At 44.4% G+C, this 18431-nt stretch overlaps 1 protein-coding gene across 1 annotated transcript in view; it reads right to left on the reverse strand.

Moving 5' to 3' along the window:
• LOC127577076 (adhesion G-protein coupled receptor G5-like) overlaps positions 1 to 18431 on the reverse strand; it is a 98348-nt gene that overhangs the window by 25073 nt on the left and 54844 nt on the right. Inside the window, exons 2-7 of the mRNA XM_052027935.1 lie at positions 12532 to 12631; positions 12035 to 12070; positions 8703 to 8738; positions 6013 to 6048; positions 3772 to 3807; positions 935 to 970 (exon numbers count right to left, since the gene is read on the reverse strand). Of these exons, the coding sequence (XP_051883895.1) occupies positions 935 to 970; positions 3772 to 3807; positions 6013 to 6048; positions 8703 to 8738; positions 12035 to 12070; positions 12532 to 12613 (262 nt within the window). The 5' untranslated portion in view covers positions 12614 to 12631. The remainder of the gene's footprint in view (positions 1 to 934; positions 971 to 3771; positions 3808 to 6012; positions 6049 to 8702; positions 8739 to 12034; positions 12071 to 12531; positions 12632 to 18431) is intronic.

Genomic DNA, 18431 nt, shown 5'->3' on the forward strand with positions numbered 1-18431 from the left:
ACAGCTGGGAGATGTTGGTGAAGGTTTGTTCATCCCCTTCTCCTCCCGATCACAGACATTCCCTTTGTTCTCTCCACCACCTCTCATGTGCATCATATTTGGGGACGGCGGTGGTGCAGTGGTGCAGTTATCAAGCTGGTGACCTGCAGACCTGGACGGCCATCCCGAGACCTGAATACAAATCCACATGGCAGCTGTGGATTCAAATTCAGTTAATCGTCAGGAATTTAAATGAGATTTTTAAATTAAATAAGATTTAATCTAATGCCATTACTTTTATCTCTAAAGAAAATAGTGGAGCAGAAACAGAAATCCCGTGTCTCTCTTCACAAGCGCTACCCATCCTGTTGATCATTGCCAGCAGTTTCTCTATTTATTTCAGATTTCCAGCATCTGCAGCATTGTGCTGTTTGTTGTGTATCTGGACACCATGGCTGAGGAGTTGGGGAGAAGGAGAGAGGCCCAGTGGGTGCTGGGGCTGTGGCAGCCACCCCTGGTCATGGTGAAGTGACAGTGGGAGGAGATCGCTCATGAGATCAGTGGTGGAGTAAACACTGGGGACATGATACAGTGTGGGAACGATTCAGTCACGTCACACACATGGTCACAGTTGATGAGCAGATTGTAGGGTCCCACATCCCAACCAGAGCACCACTGACCTCACACTGTGCTCCGTACCAGGCACTATATTTGCCTGAGATGGGAATTTACTGCAGAAATCTGGATGTCACATTCCCACAGATTGCAATCACTTCCAAAGTATTTCATTCTGATTTACTTGAGGAAAAAGTGTAGCTGAGAAAGGAGGTGAATAATTGCAAGATGTCTGAGCTTTCCTGAATCTATGTATTGGTTTGTGTCATAAATTTGGTTAAAAAGGGAAGGATTCAAAGAGATGGGAGTTTCTAATGGTGTTAAAAGTTAAGTTACTGACCTTTGTCCTTCTGACGATTTTCATTGCAACATTTGTCTGCAGAGACAAAAAGAAAGAACCACTGTTAGGGAGTTCCTGCAGCCACATGACTCCTTGGGAGGCTGTGGATGTTCAGTTGCTGCATAGATTCAATGCACAAGTGGAAAGGATGTTGGGTCTCAGTTGGATTGGGGATGCGGGGATTACAAATAAAAATGGGCATTGAGGTGGAACATCAATGATGCTCTCAGTAATTGGCAGAACAGGCTTGAGGAGAGGAGTAGACATCCCCTGATGTTAACACTCTTTTCACCTACATCCTATGTTTTATAGCAAGGGCCTATGTGTGTTGAAAATATTCAAATCTTCCCCTCAGGAAAGGGAGTGGCATGATTCAAACATTTATCCCCCATCCTACATAATGGAGGATGAGGTTCAAATAATTCACCCGATTGCTGGTTCTTGGATCCTTCTGTGCACATCGAGCTGCCACCTTCCCCTCTATTACACCGAGTATCATCCTCTCAGCTGATTCACTCTGAACCATACTTGGAAATCCTGAGGCAGGGCTTTCAAATTGCGAGATCTCTACGTCTTTCCAACTCTTCGGCTGAACAATAGTGACGACTTTTTACTTTTTTATTCAACCTATGGTTAGTAATGGATGCAAGGAGCTAGAGGACCCTAATGACAGGATGGATTTGGTCACCAGCTCTTTATTGAGTCACAGATATTGTATTCTGTAGAAATAAAAAGAGAGCCCATTTAAAGTTTGAAATCTGAAATTATTGATTATGAAGCCATGATCTCATGATAATCAAGAAATATTTTCTCTTCTCTGACAGTCAGTGAGTTGCATTTCCCTGATAACCTGCGTATTAATTATTTGAACTCACTCCTGTAAATTTGGGTTGACTGGGAAGTCCGCATTTTATGAGCGGCCTTCACACCCCGTGAGAAGTTGGCAGAGGGGCCACTCTTGATCCAATAGGTGTGGGGAAGGATCTGCAACAGGGGTGTGAGGTGGGAGGGGCAGGAGGCTGAGTGATACCACGGTAGAGTGCAGGTCCATTTCCAAGTCAGGTTAGCAGTTGTCCTGGAGCTGAACTTGTATTTGGTTCTGATGAACTGCAATATTCGCTCTTGCACTGCCAGGGCATGACGCCATGAGTTAGGTAGCCTCCAACTTCAGCGAATCCTTGGGGCTCGGTACATCAGAGGGCTGGGGATGCTCAGTTGTTCCATGGACTCAGTGCACAAATCAATAGGAGTTTAGATCTCAGCAGAAGCAGGGAATATGTGGGTAGGACATGGAATCTGGTATTGAGGTCAATCATCAACTATGATCACACTGGTTGGCAGGAGAGGATCTAAGTGAGGAGTCAGCTTCTCCAGCTGCTAATTCTGATGTTTCTCTTTTCCATGTTGTACATCAAGAATCCACCTGCACTGAAGCAATCCTGGGCTTCCACTCAAGGACGGCAGTGGCATTGTTTTAACCTTTGTTCACATCCAACATCATAGAGAATGAAGTTCACATAATGCACCCGACAGGCACAGGTCTGTCACTGTGTTACACTGGGCACAGTACCAGTGGGCAGTCTGTCCTTCTAAGTCATTTGGTCACTGGGCTGTGGGAACAAGTCGATCTTTAAATTAGGTTGTACTACTGATGGGCATGGGTTGTCGCTGTGTAACGGGTTCATCCTGCACCGGTGGGGACAGGTCAGACTCTGTGAAACACAGATGTAGTGCATTGATGGATATGGGTCTGGCTCCATATGATAATGTGTGCACAGACACAGCTGTATAAAACTTGGGGCAGTTCTGGGAGGCTCTTGATAGACATCAAAAGTTTTGTTTCAATGAAGGAAGCAGGGTGTAGAGAACAAAGGGAATGTTTGTAGCCGGGTGATGGAGAGAGACAGCTGGGAGAGGTTGGTGAAGGTTTGTTCATCCCCTTCTCCTCCCGATCACAGACATTCCCTTTGTTCTCTCCACCACCTCTCATGTGCATCATATTTGGGGACGGCAGTGGTGCAGTGGTGCAGTTATCAAGCTGGTGACCTGGAGACCTGGACGGCCATCCAGAGACCTGAATACAAATCCACATGGCAGCTGTGGATTCAAATTCAGTTAATCGTCAGGAATTTAAATGAGATTTTTAAATTAAGTAAGATTTCATTTAATGCCATCACTTTTATCTCTAAAGAAAATAGTGGAGCAGAAACAGAAATCCCGTGTCTCTCTTCACAAGCGCTACCCATCCTGTTGATCATTGCCAGCAGTTTCTCTATTTATTTCAGATTTCCAGCATCTGCAGCATTGTGCTGTTTGTTGTGTATCTGGACACCATGGTTGAGGAGTTGGGGAGAAGGAGAGAGGCTCAGTGGGTGCTGGGGCTGTGGCAGTCACCCCTGGTCATGGTGAGGTGACAGTGGGAGGAGATCGCTCATGAGACTAGTGTTGGAGTAAACACTGTGGACATGGTGCAGTGTGGGAACGATTCAGTCACCTCACACACATGGTCACAGTTGCTGAGCAGATTGCAGGGTCTCACCTGCCAACCAGAGTACCACTGACCTCACACTGTGCTCCGTACCAGGCACTAGGTTTGCCTGAGCTGGGAAGTTACTGCACAAATCTGGATGTCACATTCCCACAGATTGCAATCACTTCTGAAGTATTTCATTTTGATTTACTTGAGGAAAACGTGTAGCTGAGAAAGGAGGTAAATAATTGCAAGATGTCTGAGCTTTCCTTAATCTATGTATTGTTATGTGTCATAAATTTGGTTAAAAAGGAAAGGATTCAAAGAGATGGGAGTTTCTCATGGTGTTAAAAGTTGAGTTACTGACCTTTGTCCTTCTGACACTTTTTATTGCAACATTTGTCTGCAGAGACAAAAAGAAAGAGCCACTGTGAAGGAGTTGCTGCAGCCCTGTGACTCCTTGCGAGGCTGTTGATGTTCAATTGCTGCATAGATTCAATGCACAAATTGATAGGATGTTGGATCATAGCAGTACCGGGGATAAGGGGATTACAAATAAAAATGGGCATTGAGGTGGAACATCAATGATGCTCTCAGTAATTGGCAGAACAGGCTCGAGGAGAGGTGTAGACTTCCCCTGATGTTAACAATGTTTCCCCCTACATCCTTTGTTGTATAGTAAGGTCCCATGTGTGCTGAAAATATTCAAATCTCCCATCAAGTAAGGGAGTGGGATGATTATGAAACAATGATATTATGATAATCATGAAATATTTTCTCATCTCTGATAGTCAGTGTATTGTATTTCCCTGACAACCTGCGTATTAATTATTTGAACTCACTCATGTTAATTTGGAGCTGAACTTGTGTTTGGTTCTGATGAAGTGCAATTTTCGCTCTTGCACCTCCAGGGCACGAGGCCACGAGTTATTTAGCCACCAACTTTAGGGAATCCTTGGGGTTCAGTACATCAGAGGGCTGTGGATGCACAGTTGCCCCTTAGATTAAATGCACAAATCAATAGGAGTTTAGATCTCAGCAGAACCAGGGAATATGTGGGTAGGACATGGAACCTGGCATTGAGGTCAAACATCAACTATGATCACACTGGTTGGCAGGAGAGGATCTAAGTGAGGAGTAAGCTTCTCCAGCTGCGAATTCTGATGTTTCTCTTTTCCATGTTGTACATCAAGAATCTGCCTGCACTGAAGCAATCCTGGGCTTCCACTGAAGGACGGCAGTGGCATTGTTTTAACCTTTGTTCACATCCAACATCATAGAGAATGAAGTTCACATAATGCACCCGACAGGCACAGGTCTGTCACCGTGTTACACTGGGCACAGTACCAGTGGGCAGTCTGTCCTTGTATATCACTTGGTCTCTGGGCTGTGGGAACAAGTTGATCTTTAAATTGGGTTGCACTACTGATGGGCATGGGTTGTCGTTGTGTGATGGGTGCATCATGTACTGGTGGGGACAGGTCAGAAACGGTGAAACACAGAGGTCGTGCATTGATGGATATGGGTCTGCCTCCATATGACAATGTGTGCACAGACATATCTGTATAAAACTGGGGACAGTTCTGGGAGTCTCTGGATTGAAATCAAACATGTTTTGTTTCAGTGAAGGAAGCAGGGTGTAGAGATCAAAGGGAATGTCTGTAGCAGGGTGATGGAGAGAGACAGCTGGGAGATATTTGTGAAGGTTTGTTCATCCCCTTCTCCTCCCGATCACAGACATTCCCTTTGTTCTCTCCACCACCTCTCATGTGCATCATATTTGGGGACGGCGGTGGTGCAGTTGTGCAGTTATCAAGCTGGTGACCTGGACGTCCATCCAGAGACCTGAATACAAATCCACATGGCAGCTGTGGATTCACATGCAGTTAATCGTCAGGAATATAAATAAGATTTTTAAATTAAATAAGATTTCATTTAATGCCACCATTTTTATCTCAAAAGAACATAGTTGAGCAGAAACAGAAACCCCATGTCTCTCTTCACAAACGCTACCCATCCTGCTGATCATTGCCAGCAGTTTCTCTATTTATTTCAGATTTCCAGCATCTGCAGCATTGTGCTGTTTGGTGTGTATCTGGACACCATGGTTGAGGAGTTGTGGAGAAGGAGAGAGGCCCAGTGGGTGCTGGGGCTGTGGCAGCCACCCCTAGTCATGGTGAAGTGACAGTGGGAGGAGATCGCTCATGAGATCAGTGGTGGAGTTAAGACTGTGGACATGGTGCAGTGTGGGAATGACTCAGTCACCTCCCACACATGGTCACATTTGGTGAGCAGATTGCAGGGTCTCACCTCCCAACTAGAGCACCACTGACCTCACCCTGTGCTCTGTACATGGCACCATAATTACCTGAGTTGGGAAGTTACTGCACAAATCTGGATGTCACATTCCCACAGATTGCAATCACTTCCATAGTACTTAATTCTGATTTACTTGAGGAAAACGTGTAGCTGAGAAAGGAGGTGAATAATTGCAAGATGTCTGAGCTTTCCTGAATCTATGTATTGTTATGTGCCATAAATTTGTTTAAAAAGGAAAGGATTGAAAGAGATGGGAGTTTCTCATGATGTTAAAATTTAAGTTACTGACCTTTGTCCTTCTGACGATTTTCATTGCAACATTTGTCTGCAGAGACAAAAAGAAAGAGCCACTGTTAGGGAGTTGCTGCAGCCCTGTGACTCCTTGGGAGGCTGTGGATGTTCAGTTGCTGCATAGATTCAATGCACAAATTGATAGGATGTTGGATGTCAGCAGTATCAGTGATAAGGGGATCACAAATAAAAACGGGCATTGAGGTGGAACATCAATGATGCTCTCAGTAATTGACAGAACAGGCTCGAGGAGAGGAGTAGACTTCCCCTGATGTTAACACACTTTTACCCCTACATCCTATGTTGTATAGCAAGGGCCTATGTGTGCTGAAAATATTCAAATCTTCCACTCAGGAAAGGGAGTGGCATGATTCTAACATTTATCCCCCATCCAACATAATGGAGGATGAGGTTCAAATAATTCACCCGATTGCTGGTTGTTGGATCCTTCTGTGCATATCGGGCTGCCACCTTCGTCTCTATATCACCGAGGATCATCCTCTCAGATGATTCACTCTGAACCGTACTTGGAAATCCTGAGTCAGGGCTTTCAAATTGCGTGATCTCTACACCTTTCCAACTCTTGGGCTCATTGATGACTTTTTACTTTTTTATTCAACCTTTGGTTACGAATGAATGCAAGGAGCTTGAGGACGCTAATGACAAAATGGATTAAGTCACCAGTACTCTAATGACACACAGATATTTTATTCTGTAGAGATAAAAAGAGAGCGGTTAAAGTTGGAAATCTGAAATTATTGATTATGAAGCCATGATCTCATGATAATCAAGAAATAGTTTCTCTTCTCTGATGGTCAGTGAGTTATATTTCCCTGACAACCTCCGTATTAATTTTTTGAACTCACTCGTGTTAACTTGCGTTCGCTGGGAAGTCCGCATTTCATGTGCGTCCTTCACACCACTTGGAAGATGACAGACGGGCCACTCTTGATGTAGTAAATTTGGGGAAGGATCTGCAACAGGGATGTGAGGTGGGAGGGGCAGGAGGCTGAGTGATACCACGGTGGAGTACAGCTTCATTTCCAAGTCAGGTTAGCAGTTGTCCTGGAGCTGAACTTGTATTTGGTTCTGAAGAAGTGCAATTTTCGCTCTTGCACCTCCAGGGTTCGAGGCCATAGGTTTAGGTAGCCACCAACTTTAGGGAATCCTTGAACTTGGTAGATCAGAGGGCTGTGGATGCTCAGTTGTTCCATGGATTCAGTGCATGAATCAATAGATTTTTAGATCTCAGCAGAAGCAGGGAATATGTGGGTAGGACATGGAATCCTGCAATGAGGTCAATCATCAACTGTGATCACACTGGTTGGCAGGAGAGGATCTAAGTGAGGAGCAAGCTTCTCCAGCTGCTAATTCTGATGTTTCTCTTTTCCATGTTGTACATCAAGAATCCGCCTGCACTGAAGCAATCCTGTGCTTCCACTCAAGGACGGCAGTGGCATTGTTTTAACCTTTGTTCACACCCAACATCATAGAGAATGAAGTTCACATAATGCACCCAACAAGCACAAGTCAGTCACTGTGTTACACTGGGCACAGTACCAGTGGGCAGTCTGTCCTTGTATATCACCTGGTCACTGGGCTGTGCGAACAAGTCGATCTTTAAATTAGGTTGCACTCCTGATGAGCATGGGTTGTCACTTTGTAACGGGTGCATCCTGTACTGGTGGGGACTGGTCAGAATCTGTGAAACACAGACGTAGTGAATTGATGGATATGGGTCTGACTCCATATGATAATGTGTGCACAGACATATCTGTATATAACTGGGGACAGTTCTGGGAGGCTCTGGATAGACATCAAACATGTTTTGTTTCAGTGAAGGAAGCAGGGTGGAGCGAACAAAGGGAATGTCGGTAGCAGGGTGATGGAGAGAGACAGCTGGGAGAGGTTGGTGAAGGCTTGTTCATCCCCTTATCCTCCCGATCACAGACATTCACTTTGTTCTCTCCACCACCTCTCATGTGCATCATATTTGGGGATGGCGGTGGTGCAGTTATCAAGCTGGTGACCTGGAGACCTGGACGGCCATCCCGAGACCTGAATACAAATCCACATGGCAGCTGTGGATTCACATTCAGTTAATCGTCAGGAATTTAAATAAGATTCTTAAATTAAATAAGATTTCATTTAATGCCATCACTTTTATCTCCAAAGAACATAGTTGAGCAGAAATATTAACCCCGTGTCTCGCATCACAAATGCTGCCCCTCCTGCTTAATATTGCCAGTAGTTTCTCTATTTATGTCAGATTTCCAGCATCTGCAGCATTGTGCTGTTTGGTGTGGATCTGGACACCCTGTTTGAAGGGTTGGGGAGAAGGAGAGAGGCCCAATGCTTGCTGGGACTGTGGCAGCCATTCCTGGTCATGGTGAAGTGACAGTGGGAGGAGATCGCTCATGAGATCAGTGGTGGAGTACAGGACTGTGGACATGGGCAGCGTGGGAACGATTCAGTCACCTCTCACACATGGTCACACTTGGTGAGCAGATTGTAGGGTAACATCTGATTTACTTCAGGAAAACGTGTAGCTGAGAAAGGAGGTGAATAATTGCAAGGTGTCTGAGCTTTCCTAAATCTGTGTATTGGTATGTGTCATAAATTTGGTTTAAAAGGAAAGGATTCAAAGAGCTGGAAGTTTCTTATGATGTTAAATGTTAAGTTACTGACCTTTGACATTGTTGCAATTTTCATCGCACCATTTGCCTGCAGAGACAAAAAGAAAGAGCTACTGTTAGGGAGTTGCTGCAGCCCTGTGACTCCTTGCGAGGCTGTCGATGTTCAGTTGCTGCATAGAGTCAATGCACATATTGATTGGAAGTAAACTGATGTTTGCACTTCTGTGTATCTTATTTCAGGTAACACTTCTCTGAACAGAGAAAAAGGAAGTTCGAGTGTTGCCGCAGCGCTGTGAATCTGAGGGGAAGCTCACACTTTGCACCTCCTGTGAATTTCATCTCACTCATCTTAAACCTGTGCCTTCTGTTCCAGACTCCCTTGTCCTCGGAAGAGATTCTGACTATCTATCCTATCTATGCCTCTCATAATTCTAGAAAATTCTATCAGGTCACACCTGAGGATCCTACAGTCTTGTGAGAATAAACCCAGCCTATCTAATCTCTCCTTAAAACTACAGCCCTCCATTCCAGGTCACATCCCACTGAATCTCTCCCGCACTCTCTCCGTTGTTGCTACCTCCTCCCTGTAGCGTGGTGACCAGAACTGTACACAATGCTCCATCAACGCTCCCAAGGATGCTGCCATTTGCTCTACAAGTCCTTCCAGATTTTGAATTCCCAAAGTGCCTGGATTCAGTTCCATGTGCCATCGACCTGACCGACCTTCCAGCTGACATATCCTTGGACAACTTTCTTGGCTATGAAACTCCACCAATTTCCATGGCTTCTGCAGACTGACCAATCAGAACCCCTACATTCTCATCCAAACCATGTATATACATTACAAACAAAATATTTCCCGGCACCGATCCCTGTGGTGCACCACTTGTTACAGACCTCCAGTCAGCAAATCACCCATCCAGCACTACCCTCTGCCTCCCATCACCAAGGTCACTGCATTCACTTTATCTCACATCCAACGTCATAGAGGAAAACTTTAAATAAATCACCGAACTGAAGGTTGTGGAATCTTACTGTGCAAATCCAATTGCCATCTTCCCCTCACAAGGTTTTTCACTCTGTATCATATTTGCAAATCCTGAAGCAGGACTTTAAATAGCAAGATCTCTAAGTCTTTGCAACTCTTGGGCTGAACAAATTACCATTTTTCATCTTTCTGTTCTACCTGTGGGTAGAATAGACCTGAATGACAATAAAAATTAAATCTCTGACCATTTGATGCTCTGTTGGTACCATGCAGAGAAACAAAAAGAGTTGTCAGCATTGGAAATTTGAAGGAATTCAATTTCATTGACTAGGAAGCCACGACATGATTCACATCAACCAATATCTTCACTTCTCCATTTCTCAGAGGCTTCCTTTTCCCTGACAACTTGTGGTTTGTTGAGATACATCGTAAATTTGTTCAAAAATGGAAGGATTCAAAAAACAGTAAGTTCCTCATGTTGTTCACATTTAAGTTACTGAACTTGGCAGTTGTTCCCTCTACCTCCATTCTCGCAACACTCCTCTGTAGACACAAAAAGAGTGAGCTGCTGTCAGGGAGTTGCTGCTCGCTGTGACTCTGAGGGGAAGCTCACCCCTCAGGTCTCTGTTAAATTTCAACTAACTCATCTTAAACCCTTGTCCTTAGAAAAGATTCTGACTATCTATCCTATCTGTGCCCCTCACAATTCTAGAAAACTCTATAAGGTCACTCCTGAGACCCCGACGCTCCAGTGAGAAAAAGCCTTGCCTATCCAATCTCTCCTTAAAACTACAGCTCTCCAATTCAGGTAACATCCCTGTGAATCTCTTCTGCACTCCCTCTAATGCGACTGTATCCCTCCTGCAGTGTGGTGACCAGAACTGTCCACAATACTCCGTCAACATTCCTAAGGATCCTGCCATTTACTCGACATTTCCTTCCAGATTGTCACTTCCCAAAGTGCATTCCCTCACACTTGCCTGGATTCCATTTGCCAATCAATCTGCCCAACTGAATACAAATCCCATGTGGCAGCTGTGGATTAACATTCAGTTAATAATCTGGAATTTAACTAAGATTTTTAAACTGAATAAAATGTAATTTAGTGCCATCCCTTTATTTGCCAAGGGAATTCACCTCCACCATCTTGTCAGTCGTTTACACACCATCTGAAGCCAACACCAAGGTGACACCGGATGAATTATACTCGGCCCTCAACTCTCCTGAGACAGCAAACCCCGATGCCCTGTTCATCATTGCCGCTGACTTCAATCAAGCAAACTTCAGGAACGAACTCCGCAAATACCATCAGCATGTCTCAAAACCACTGCATCCAGCCTGAATGAGCATACCTCAGTCGTCACTAGTTTCGTCTGCGACTGTGTACTATCGAAGAGAATTAGGGTCTATCCTCAGCAGGCACCTTGGATGAACAGACGAACCTTGTGTCACGGTGTCAGAACAACAAACTAGCCCTTAATGTCAGCAAGACAAGGGAGCAGGTTGTTGACCCAAGGAAGCGAGGGGGTGAACACAACCCTGTCCTCATCATCGGAGCTGCTGTAGAAATGGTCGACAGCTTCAAGTTCCTTGGCATCCATATCAGCAGCAACCTCACCTGGTCCCCTCACACTAATGCACTGATTAAGAAAGCGCATCAGCATATTCACTTTCTTCAGCATCTGAGAGGATTCAGCTTGTCCACTAGGATTCTCTCGAACCTCTACACATGCACTGCGGAAAGTATTCTGACACTTTGCAGCTCAGCCTGCAATGGCAACTGCTCTGCTCTGGGCCGACAGAAACTGCAGAGAGCGGTAACCGCAGCACAGTCCATCACAGGCTCCTCACTTCCTTCCATCCGGTCCATCGTCACGGTGCGTTGCTTCAGGATGGCTAACAGTGTCGTGAAGGAAGCCTGCCACCCTTGACAATGCTGTCGGCCATCCTGAGGCACCGACCTCTTTTACACCCACTTCCCGCTGGTGCTGCCACTGAACTCCAACTCTCTCGGTTAGTCCGTTATCGTCACTTCATCATTTCTTTTTACACTGTTTCAGATTCCACTGCGATCTCTGCACCATGCTGTTGTTTTGTGACTGTTGTTGTATTTATTTTTGTATTTATTATTGCCAGGTCTACTGTTTACTCTGTGAGCTTCACACAAACAAGGAATTTCATTGCACCCTGGTTTTTATGACAATAAGCTTATCTGATCTATTCTGACCGAAAGCAGAGAACACTCATGGTAATGTTGACAATGACACGGCCATCAAAGTCCCTCTAGTTCATCAATGTCTTTCAGGGGTGGAAACCTCCCATTGTTTTCTGGTCTGATCTCTGTGTGACCTGTAGAGCTGGAAGTTTCTCATGATGTTAAAAGTTAAGTTACTGACCTTCCGGTTGTTTCTCCTTGCATTTCTCACCACTTCCTGTAGAGACAAAAATAGAAAGCAGCTTTTATGGAGTTGTTGCAGCGCTGTGATCTCTTCACATCTCCTTTAAACTTCACCTCACTCATCTTAAACCTCGTTCTAGACTCCTTGTCCTCAGAAAAAGAGCCTGACCATCTATCCTATCTAAGTCCCTCCTAAGTATAGAAAACTCCATAACAGCCTGAGACTCCTATGCCCCAGTGACAGAAGGAAACCTAACCTATACAATCTCTCCTTATATACAACATGTTTCTTAAGCTTAGGATATTCCAAGTGTCTTTCCATATTGTGGGATACTTCTGAAGAGTTGACTTGGACATGTTAAGAAGGCACATTTCTCCAGCTAAGACAGAGGAACGTCGAATTTAAGATGCACAGGTCATTCACTTAGTCCTAACAATTGTGAAAACATGAAAGCTTTCAAACATATAACACAAATAAGAAATAATGTGTCTTACCAGCTATCACTCCAATAATGAAGACAAACAAAATAATGCTTCCTAGTTTCCAAATACATGTGCGTCTCCTTGGGTTTTCCATTGTGTAAGTATGATCTGGCTAAAGAGATAAAAACAATGAATTCAAACATATAACATTGTGTGGAAGGTGTTTCTAATTTAAATGACAATTTGAATTTCTTTTATCAAGATGCAGCATTGCACAAAATTCGATGCAGCCTGCATAATTAGCATTCTGCCTTCCGATGAACATTTCTTGGCTTAAATTGAAACCAGAATGTGTTGTATTCTTGAAGTCACTGGGACTGGACAGTTTTCAGTGGAGGGAGTGGCGAACTAAATAAACTGCCTCTGAAAATTCAAAAAGCTCCCAATACAGTCGTCTGCCTGCCAATCCACTCTGGTACTAACCCTGTCTTAAATTGTGGGGTCATTTCTTTTAAATTCCTATTGAAATAATAAAAAACAGTAAATGTTGTAAATAATCTGCAGGTCTGACATTATCTGTGGAGAGAGGTACAGTTCACATTGGTGATATTTCAGCAGAATGGAAACGGTTAGAGAGAGGCAAATATTACGACTGAGAGAAACCGGGGAGGTTGGGCAAAAGCCGTGTTGGAGGTGGCGGAATAGGAGAAGGTTGTGGGAAATATAAACAAAACACATCTTGAAATGTCAAAAGGCGAGGCGACTTTTGTCAAACTCATGTTGATTGTCACCAGAAGTGTTGAAGGGGCCAGAGAGACAAAGACTTCAGAAGGAAGGTGAATGGGGAATCTACGTCACAGACAAGTGAAAACTCAGGGTCACACTTGTGGACTGAACTAAGTGACTGTAAGTGGTCAACTAATCTGCATTCGGTCTCCCTGAGGTAGAAGAGGTGACATCATGAGCAGCAAATGCTAAAAGTGCGAGAAATGCACCTGGAAAGAGTGGATAGAGCTTGAGAAGAGAGTGAGACAGGAGGCAAAGTTGAAAATCCTCTGCACTGTTTTCTTGGCGTTAAAATGACATTGTGTATTTCCCTAACTGTTTGCAAGTGTTCTACAAAAACTGCCTTCAAAAGGATTAGAGGGATATGGGCCAAATGGGACCAACTTAGATGGGCATCTTGGTCAGCCTGGACAAGTTGAGCTGAAGGGCCTGTTTCCATGCTCACTAACTTTATTGCACAACGTGGTTTTTAAAGTGTTTTTTGACTGCTCTGTGTGATGCCATGCTGTGTCATAAACAGCAGCTTAACTGGAAAGCCCTAGTTCAATTCCAGGCACAGCTGAGGCCACATAGACACACATGCACAGCACCACCAGCATCTTTCCAGATACTGGGCAGTGTTGATTGCTTAGGGATGCTGTACAAGTTCCCCGAGAGAGCAAGGAGCATGCCTCCAGGTACAGTTCTTACATAACTCCCTCACGTGTCTCCAGTGACGGAGAGCACACACCCAACCTGAAAGACAGTGCACTCTTTAATGGGTGGACCCCGGTGTGAATGGGACCTGTTTCAGTCTGCTAGCCTCACAAAGTAGAAGTACTGTTCCATTATCAGTGGTCCAGTGGAAATGACAGTTATATCCTGGGCTTTACCCAAGCTGCAACTGCTTGACTTGTTTCTAATCCAAGATCTGCTCTGGTAGCTATTTCATCAGAGGCTGGGATCTGGGGGTCGGTGGAGGATGTGGGTGGGGGTGGAGGGAAGGTGGTGGCAAGAGACTGGGAGACAAAGGGAGACTTACTCCTGAAACTCAGCCTCATTCTGTGGTGACGATACTGAAAGAAATGTGTCTAAAGCCCTCTTAAAACCTGCATCATGGAGAAGCTGAACAGTGTGTGTCAAGGGCCAGATCCTGGCTGTGGTGGGGTCTCAGCAGTTGTATTTTTAATGTCAACTTACATGCAGCTCAGAAATCTAAATTCACAGGGTCCAGGATTCCTTTTTCTGATCCCGAGATGTACCTTCCAGGAATGGGAGTCAAAAGTTTGGTGAAAGTCTCCATGATATTTCTATCCTTTTAAAAAAATTCCTACATTTGCAAATCTCATTGAAGGGAATTCCCAAAGCTGTAACCTAATGTTGACTTGGGCAACTATAAGTGTCTTGAAATTAAAAACCCTAACTACCAATTAATCTGCAGATTTAATCAGTGACCTGCTCTAATTTCCTCACTTCCATGATGGAAAAAAGCCCCCAATGCTCCAGTTTTTTTTTCCAGTAGAGAGGGTGACATTGGAAATGTACCAGAATTGAACTTCCAGCCACTCTGATTCTCCGGGGTTTTCCTGGGTTGAAACCACTTGCACGCTGTGATTGGTAACATTGTAGTCCGCCTCTGGCTCTGAGTGAGATATAGTGAAATCTAGTCGCAGGACAAACAACTTGAAGACTTTCAAGCAGAATACAATGCTTGAGGCTGGTTTATTGAATTCCAGAATCATTGATTTGAGGAAACCCCACTGTGGGAAGAAAGTGTCAGCAGAAGTGCAATGACCCATGTGAAGTGATGGAAGGTCACAGTGACAGTAAGTCCCGTCACCTATATCCTGACCATAATCAATCAGGGAGAAATTGAAATGTCCTTGTAAGAGGGACAGCTGTGGAATAGTATAATCAGACAGGTTCAGGGCTGTAGGAGGGACAATTAGGCAGGTTAATACAATGAGGCAGGTTAAGATATAAGATATTTATTTCTTAGTCACAAGTACATGGAAACATACAGTCAAATGCGTCTATTTGCATTACTGAGAATGTGCCGGTGCAGCCTGCAAGTCACCACTCTTCCGGCACCAACATAGCATGCCCACAACTCCTAACCCCTCCGTCTTTGGAATGCTGGAGGAAACCCGAGCACCCGAGCACCCGGAGGAAACCCACGCAGACACGGGGAGAAGGTACAAACTCTCCACAGACAGCAGTCGGAATTGAACCCTGTCGATGGCGCTGTAATAGCGTTACACTAACCGCTACACAAGAGATAGGCAGGTTTAGCGATGTTGCAGTTGCACAAGTAAAGACAAATGTGATCTTCTTGTTTTGCAATAATATGTATCGTCGTGATCTTGTGGATCACAACTGCTGAACAAGCAGGACACAGCAGCTAGATGTCAGGCTCCTGATAACATTGTATTTAAGGAACATTACTCGCGTATGCTGAGCTCTGTAACAGTATATGTTGCCAGGATTCTGTAAGTCAGGTAGAACAGGCCAGAAAACATTCTGGGTCGTTCTCCCGATGTATCAGTTAGGTTGATCTCTGAATAAATTGCCTTGCTGTTAACGGACCGACTCCAGCGTTGATTTTTGAATCGCTCCAACAGGCTTCAAGATAATAGGAGTCGCTGACAAATTCTGTGGATGTTAGGTTGAATGCATATTCACCACCGGTCATTCTCTCTTCTCCCTCCTTCCATCGGGTAGGAAATACAAAAGCTTGAGAAAATGTACCCCGAGGCTCAAAGATAGGTTGTGTCTTGCTGTTATAAGACTCTTGAACAGATCTCTTATACGATAAAGATCTACTTTTGATACCTCAGTCTACCTCAGTCTACCTCGTCATGGCCCTTGCACTGTAAGTGTCAGCCTGCTCTACACTTCCTCTTTAACTGAAACACTATATTCTGCATTCTGTTGTTTTTTTCCCTTCTGTGCACCTCGATGTACTCACGTATGGATTGATCCGTCTGGATGGCATGCAAACAAAGCTATTCACTGTATCTCAGTACACGTGACAATAATAAACCAATTACCAATTAACAAATACTTTTACACATCATGATTATCCCTTGAGAAGACATGGAATTCATTTTCTTTCTTACTTGGTAACAGAAGCTCATAAAAAAGACTTCTTATTCATGTGGTATTCCATTTCTTCAGTTGCGAAGCAGGGTGCTCTCACATCAGCGGACAGTGGGCATCAGTGTTGAGCTTGAAGTTCATTACAGAACCAAAGCTTCCAAACTATCTGGCTCAGATTCAGATTGCTGCCAGGGAGAGGGATGGGGCTGGTGGCAATGGAATGGAGTTAGTAGCAGGCCAATTTCACTTCCGCTGTAAGACAAACAAAGCTGATTCTGTCTTTCCACAGAACTGGAGACCCTCATCCCTGGTAAATCTCTCTGCACCCCTCCATAACCATGGTCGGTTCATTTGATCTTCCACAAAACACTAAAGTAAGAACTGGAAACACTAATCAATGGCTTTGAGGTATTCATTATGAATATTGAGTAAGTCCCACACAAATCCATCTGTAAAGGAACACACTAGGATCATACTCTCATCAGCAGTGACCACTTAATATTGTCGAATAACTTACGAATGATTTGAAGATGAGTGAACCTCTGTAGATAAACAGGCACAGACGAGGTGGCTGCGAATCTCCTCACAAGGGTAGTAAACCAGGAAGAAACTAAGAAGAAGTCTTTCTACACTTTGCAGGCATATTGCAGGTCAACTCAAACAAAAAATGTAGAAGTTACCCAAACCACAATAATGGTCAGGCAGTTCAGGCAGAAACCTGCCTATTTCTGTTAATAACTGAAAAATCCTTTTCACCTTCAAATTAAATTTCATATAGTTTTCATGTGCTGAAGCTACTGTACCTGCCAACAAGTTTAACATTGCATTTGTGGGTAGATTTGGGTCTTTCTGTCATGTCTCTTTGTTCTGCATATGTTCTTAAAATAACCTTGACCTTGAGTCATTTACAGCGGTGCTTCTGAGCTCCAGCTTCTTATGTAACTGTTGATTTGCCCAGTTAATCTCTCCCTTCCACCTCTGGCAACCTATAACCTGTAAGGCACTTACTGTTTTCAACCAGAATAAAAACAGAGAAAGCTGGAAACACTCAGCAGGTCAGGCAGCGCATGTGGAAAGCAAAGACTCTTGGAATTGTTCTCTGTTTTCATCTCAGACTTGCAGCATCTGCGGTTTTCTGAATTCCAGTTACTTTTCCATCTTCACACCTGCACCCACCACCCCACCCCACCCCTCCTCCCGGCGTGCTCCATGAACAGGGCTTGCACGGAACTGGTTTGCCTTTTGGTCCAGGTCTGGGCTCAATCATATCAACAACATCAGTGCTCACAGCCTGAGAATACATTCACTTCCGTAGGGTCACCATGGAACTCAAAGAAGCCCCCACCTTTGCCCCTCCACCACCACCATCTCTCAAACCTCTGTTCCCTTTCAACAATGTCCAAGGATCTCAAAGTTTACCTTGCCATTGTGGTTGGATCCATCCATTAAATGCCTCCATTTCTTCTTCCCGACTTCTCCCCACCTCCCCACAGCCTGGACCTGACTTTTCATTGGAATATCAACCGACATAAGGACTAGGAAGGAAATTCGCCAATGAAAGGCCATTGTGTTCAAACATGAGTTTGTGATTTTTCTCTCTCCAAATGTGCTAGTTGAATGCTTCCATCTCAATTGCATGGTAATCTGTGTTACAACCTCAAAGTTACACCACAAATATCAAGAACATGTCCAAAGCATGAAGAGATGTAGATCTTTGTTTATAGATAACACTAAATTCGGGGATGCACTTTTTCAGTCCTTCTGGAGATTCTGTGGCCACAGAAGAGTTGCCAGGATGGTGTGTTGCCTCCTGGGTGCCAGGGTCAGGGACATCTTGGTGCTGCTGCAAAACATTCTCAAGGGGGAGGGGGAGCAGCCAAAGGTGGTAGTGCACATTGGTACCAACGCCATAGGTAGAAAGGGTGATGAGGTCCTGTACAATGAAGATAGGGAGTTAGGAGAGAACCTGAAAAGCAGGACCTCAAGGGTAGTAATCTCTGGATTACTCCCAGTGCCATGTGTTAGTGAGGGTAGAAATGGTAAGAAAGGTCAGATGAAAGCGTGGTTCATGGGGCAGGATTCAAGTTCTTGGATCATTAGGATGTCTT

This window comes from Pristis pectinata, chromosome 13, assembly GCF_009764475.1.
Source record: "Pristis pectinata isolate sPriPec2 chromosome 13, sPriPec2.1.pri, whole genome shotgun sequence".
Taxonomy (NCBI): Eukaryota; Metazoa; Chordata; class Chondrichthyes; order Rhinopristiformes; family Pristidae; genus Pristis; species Pristis pectinata.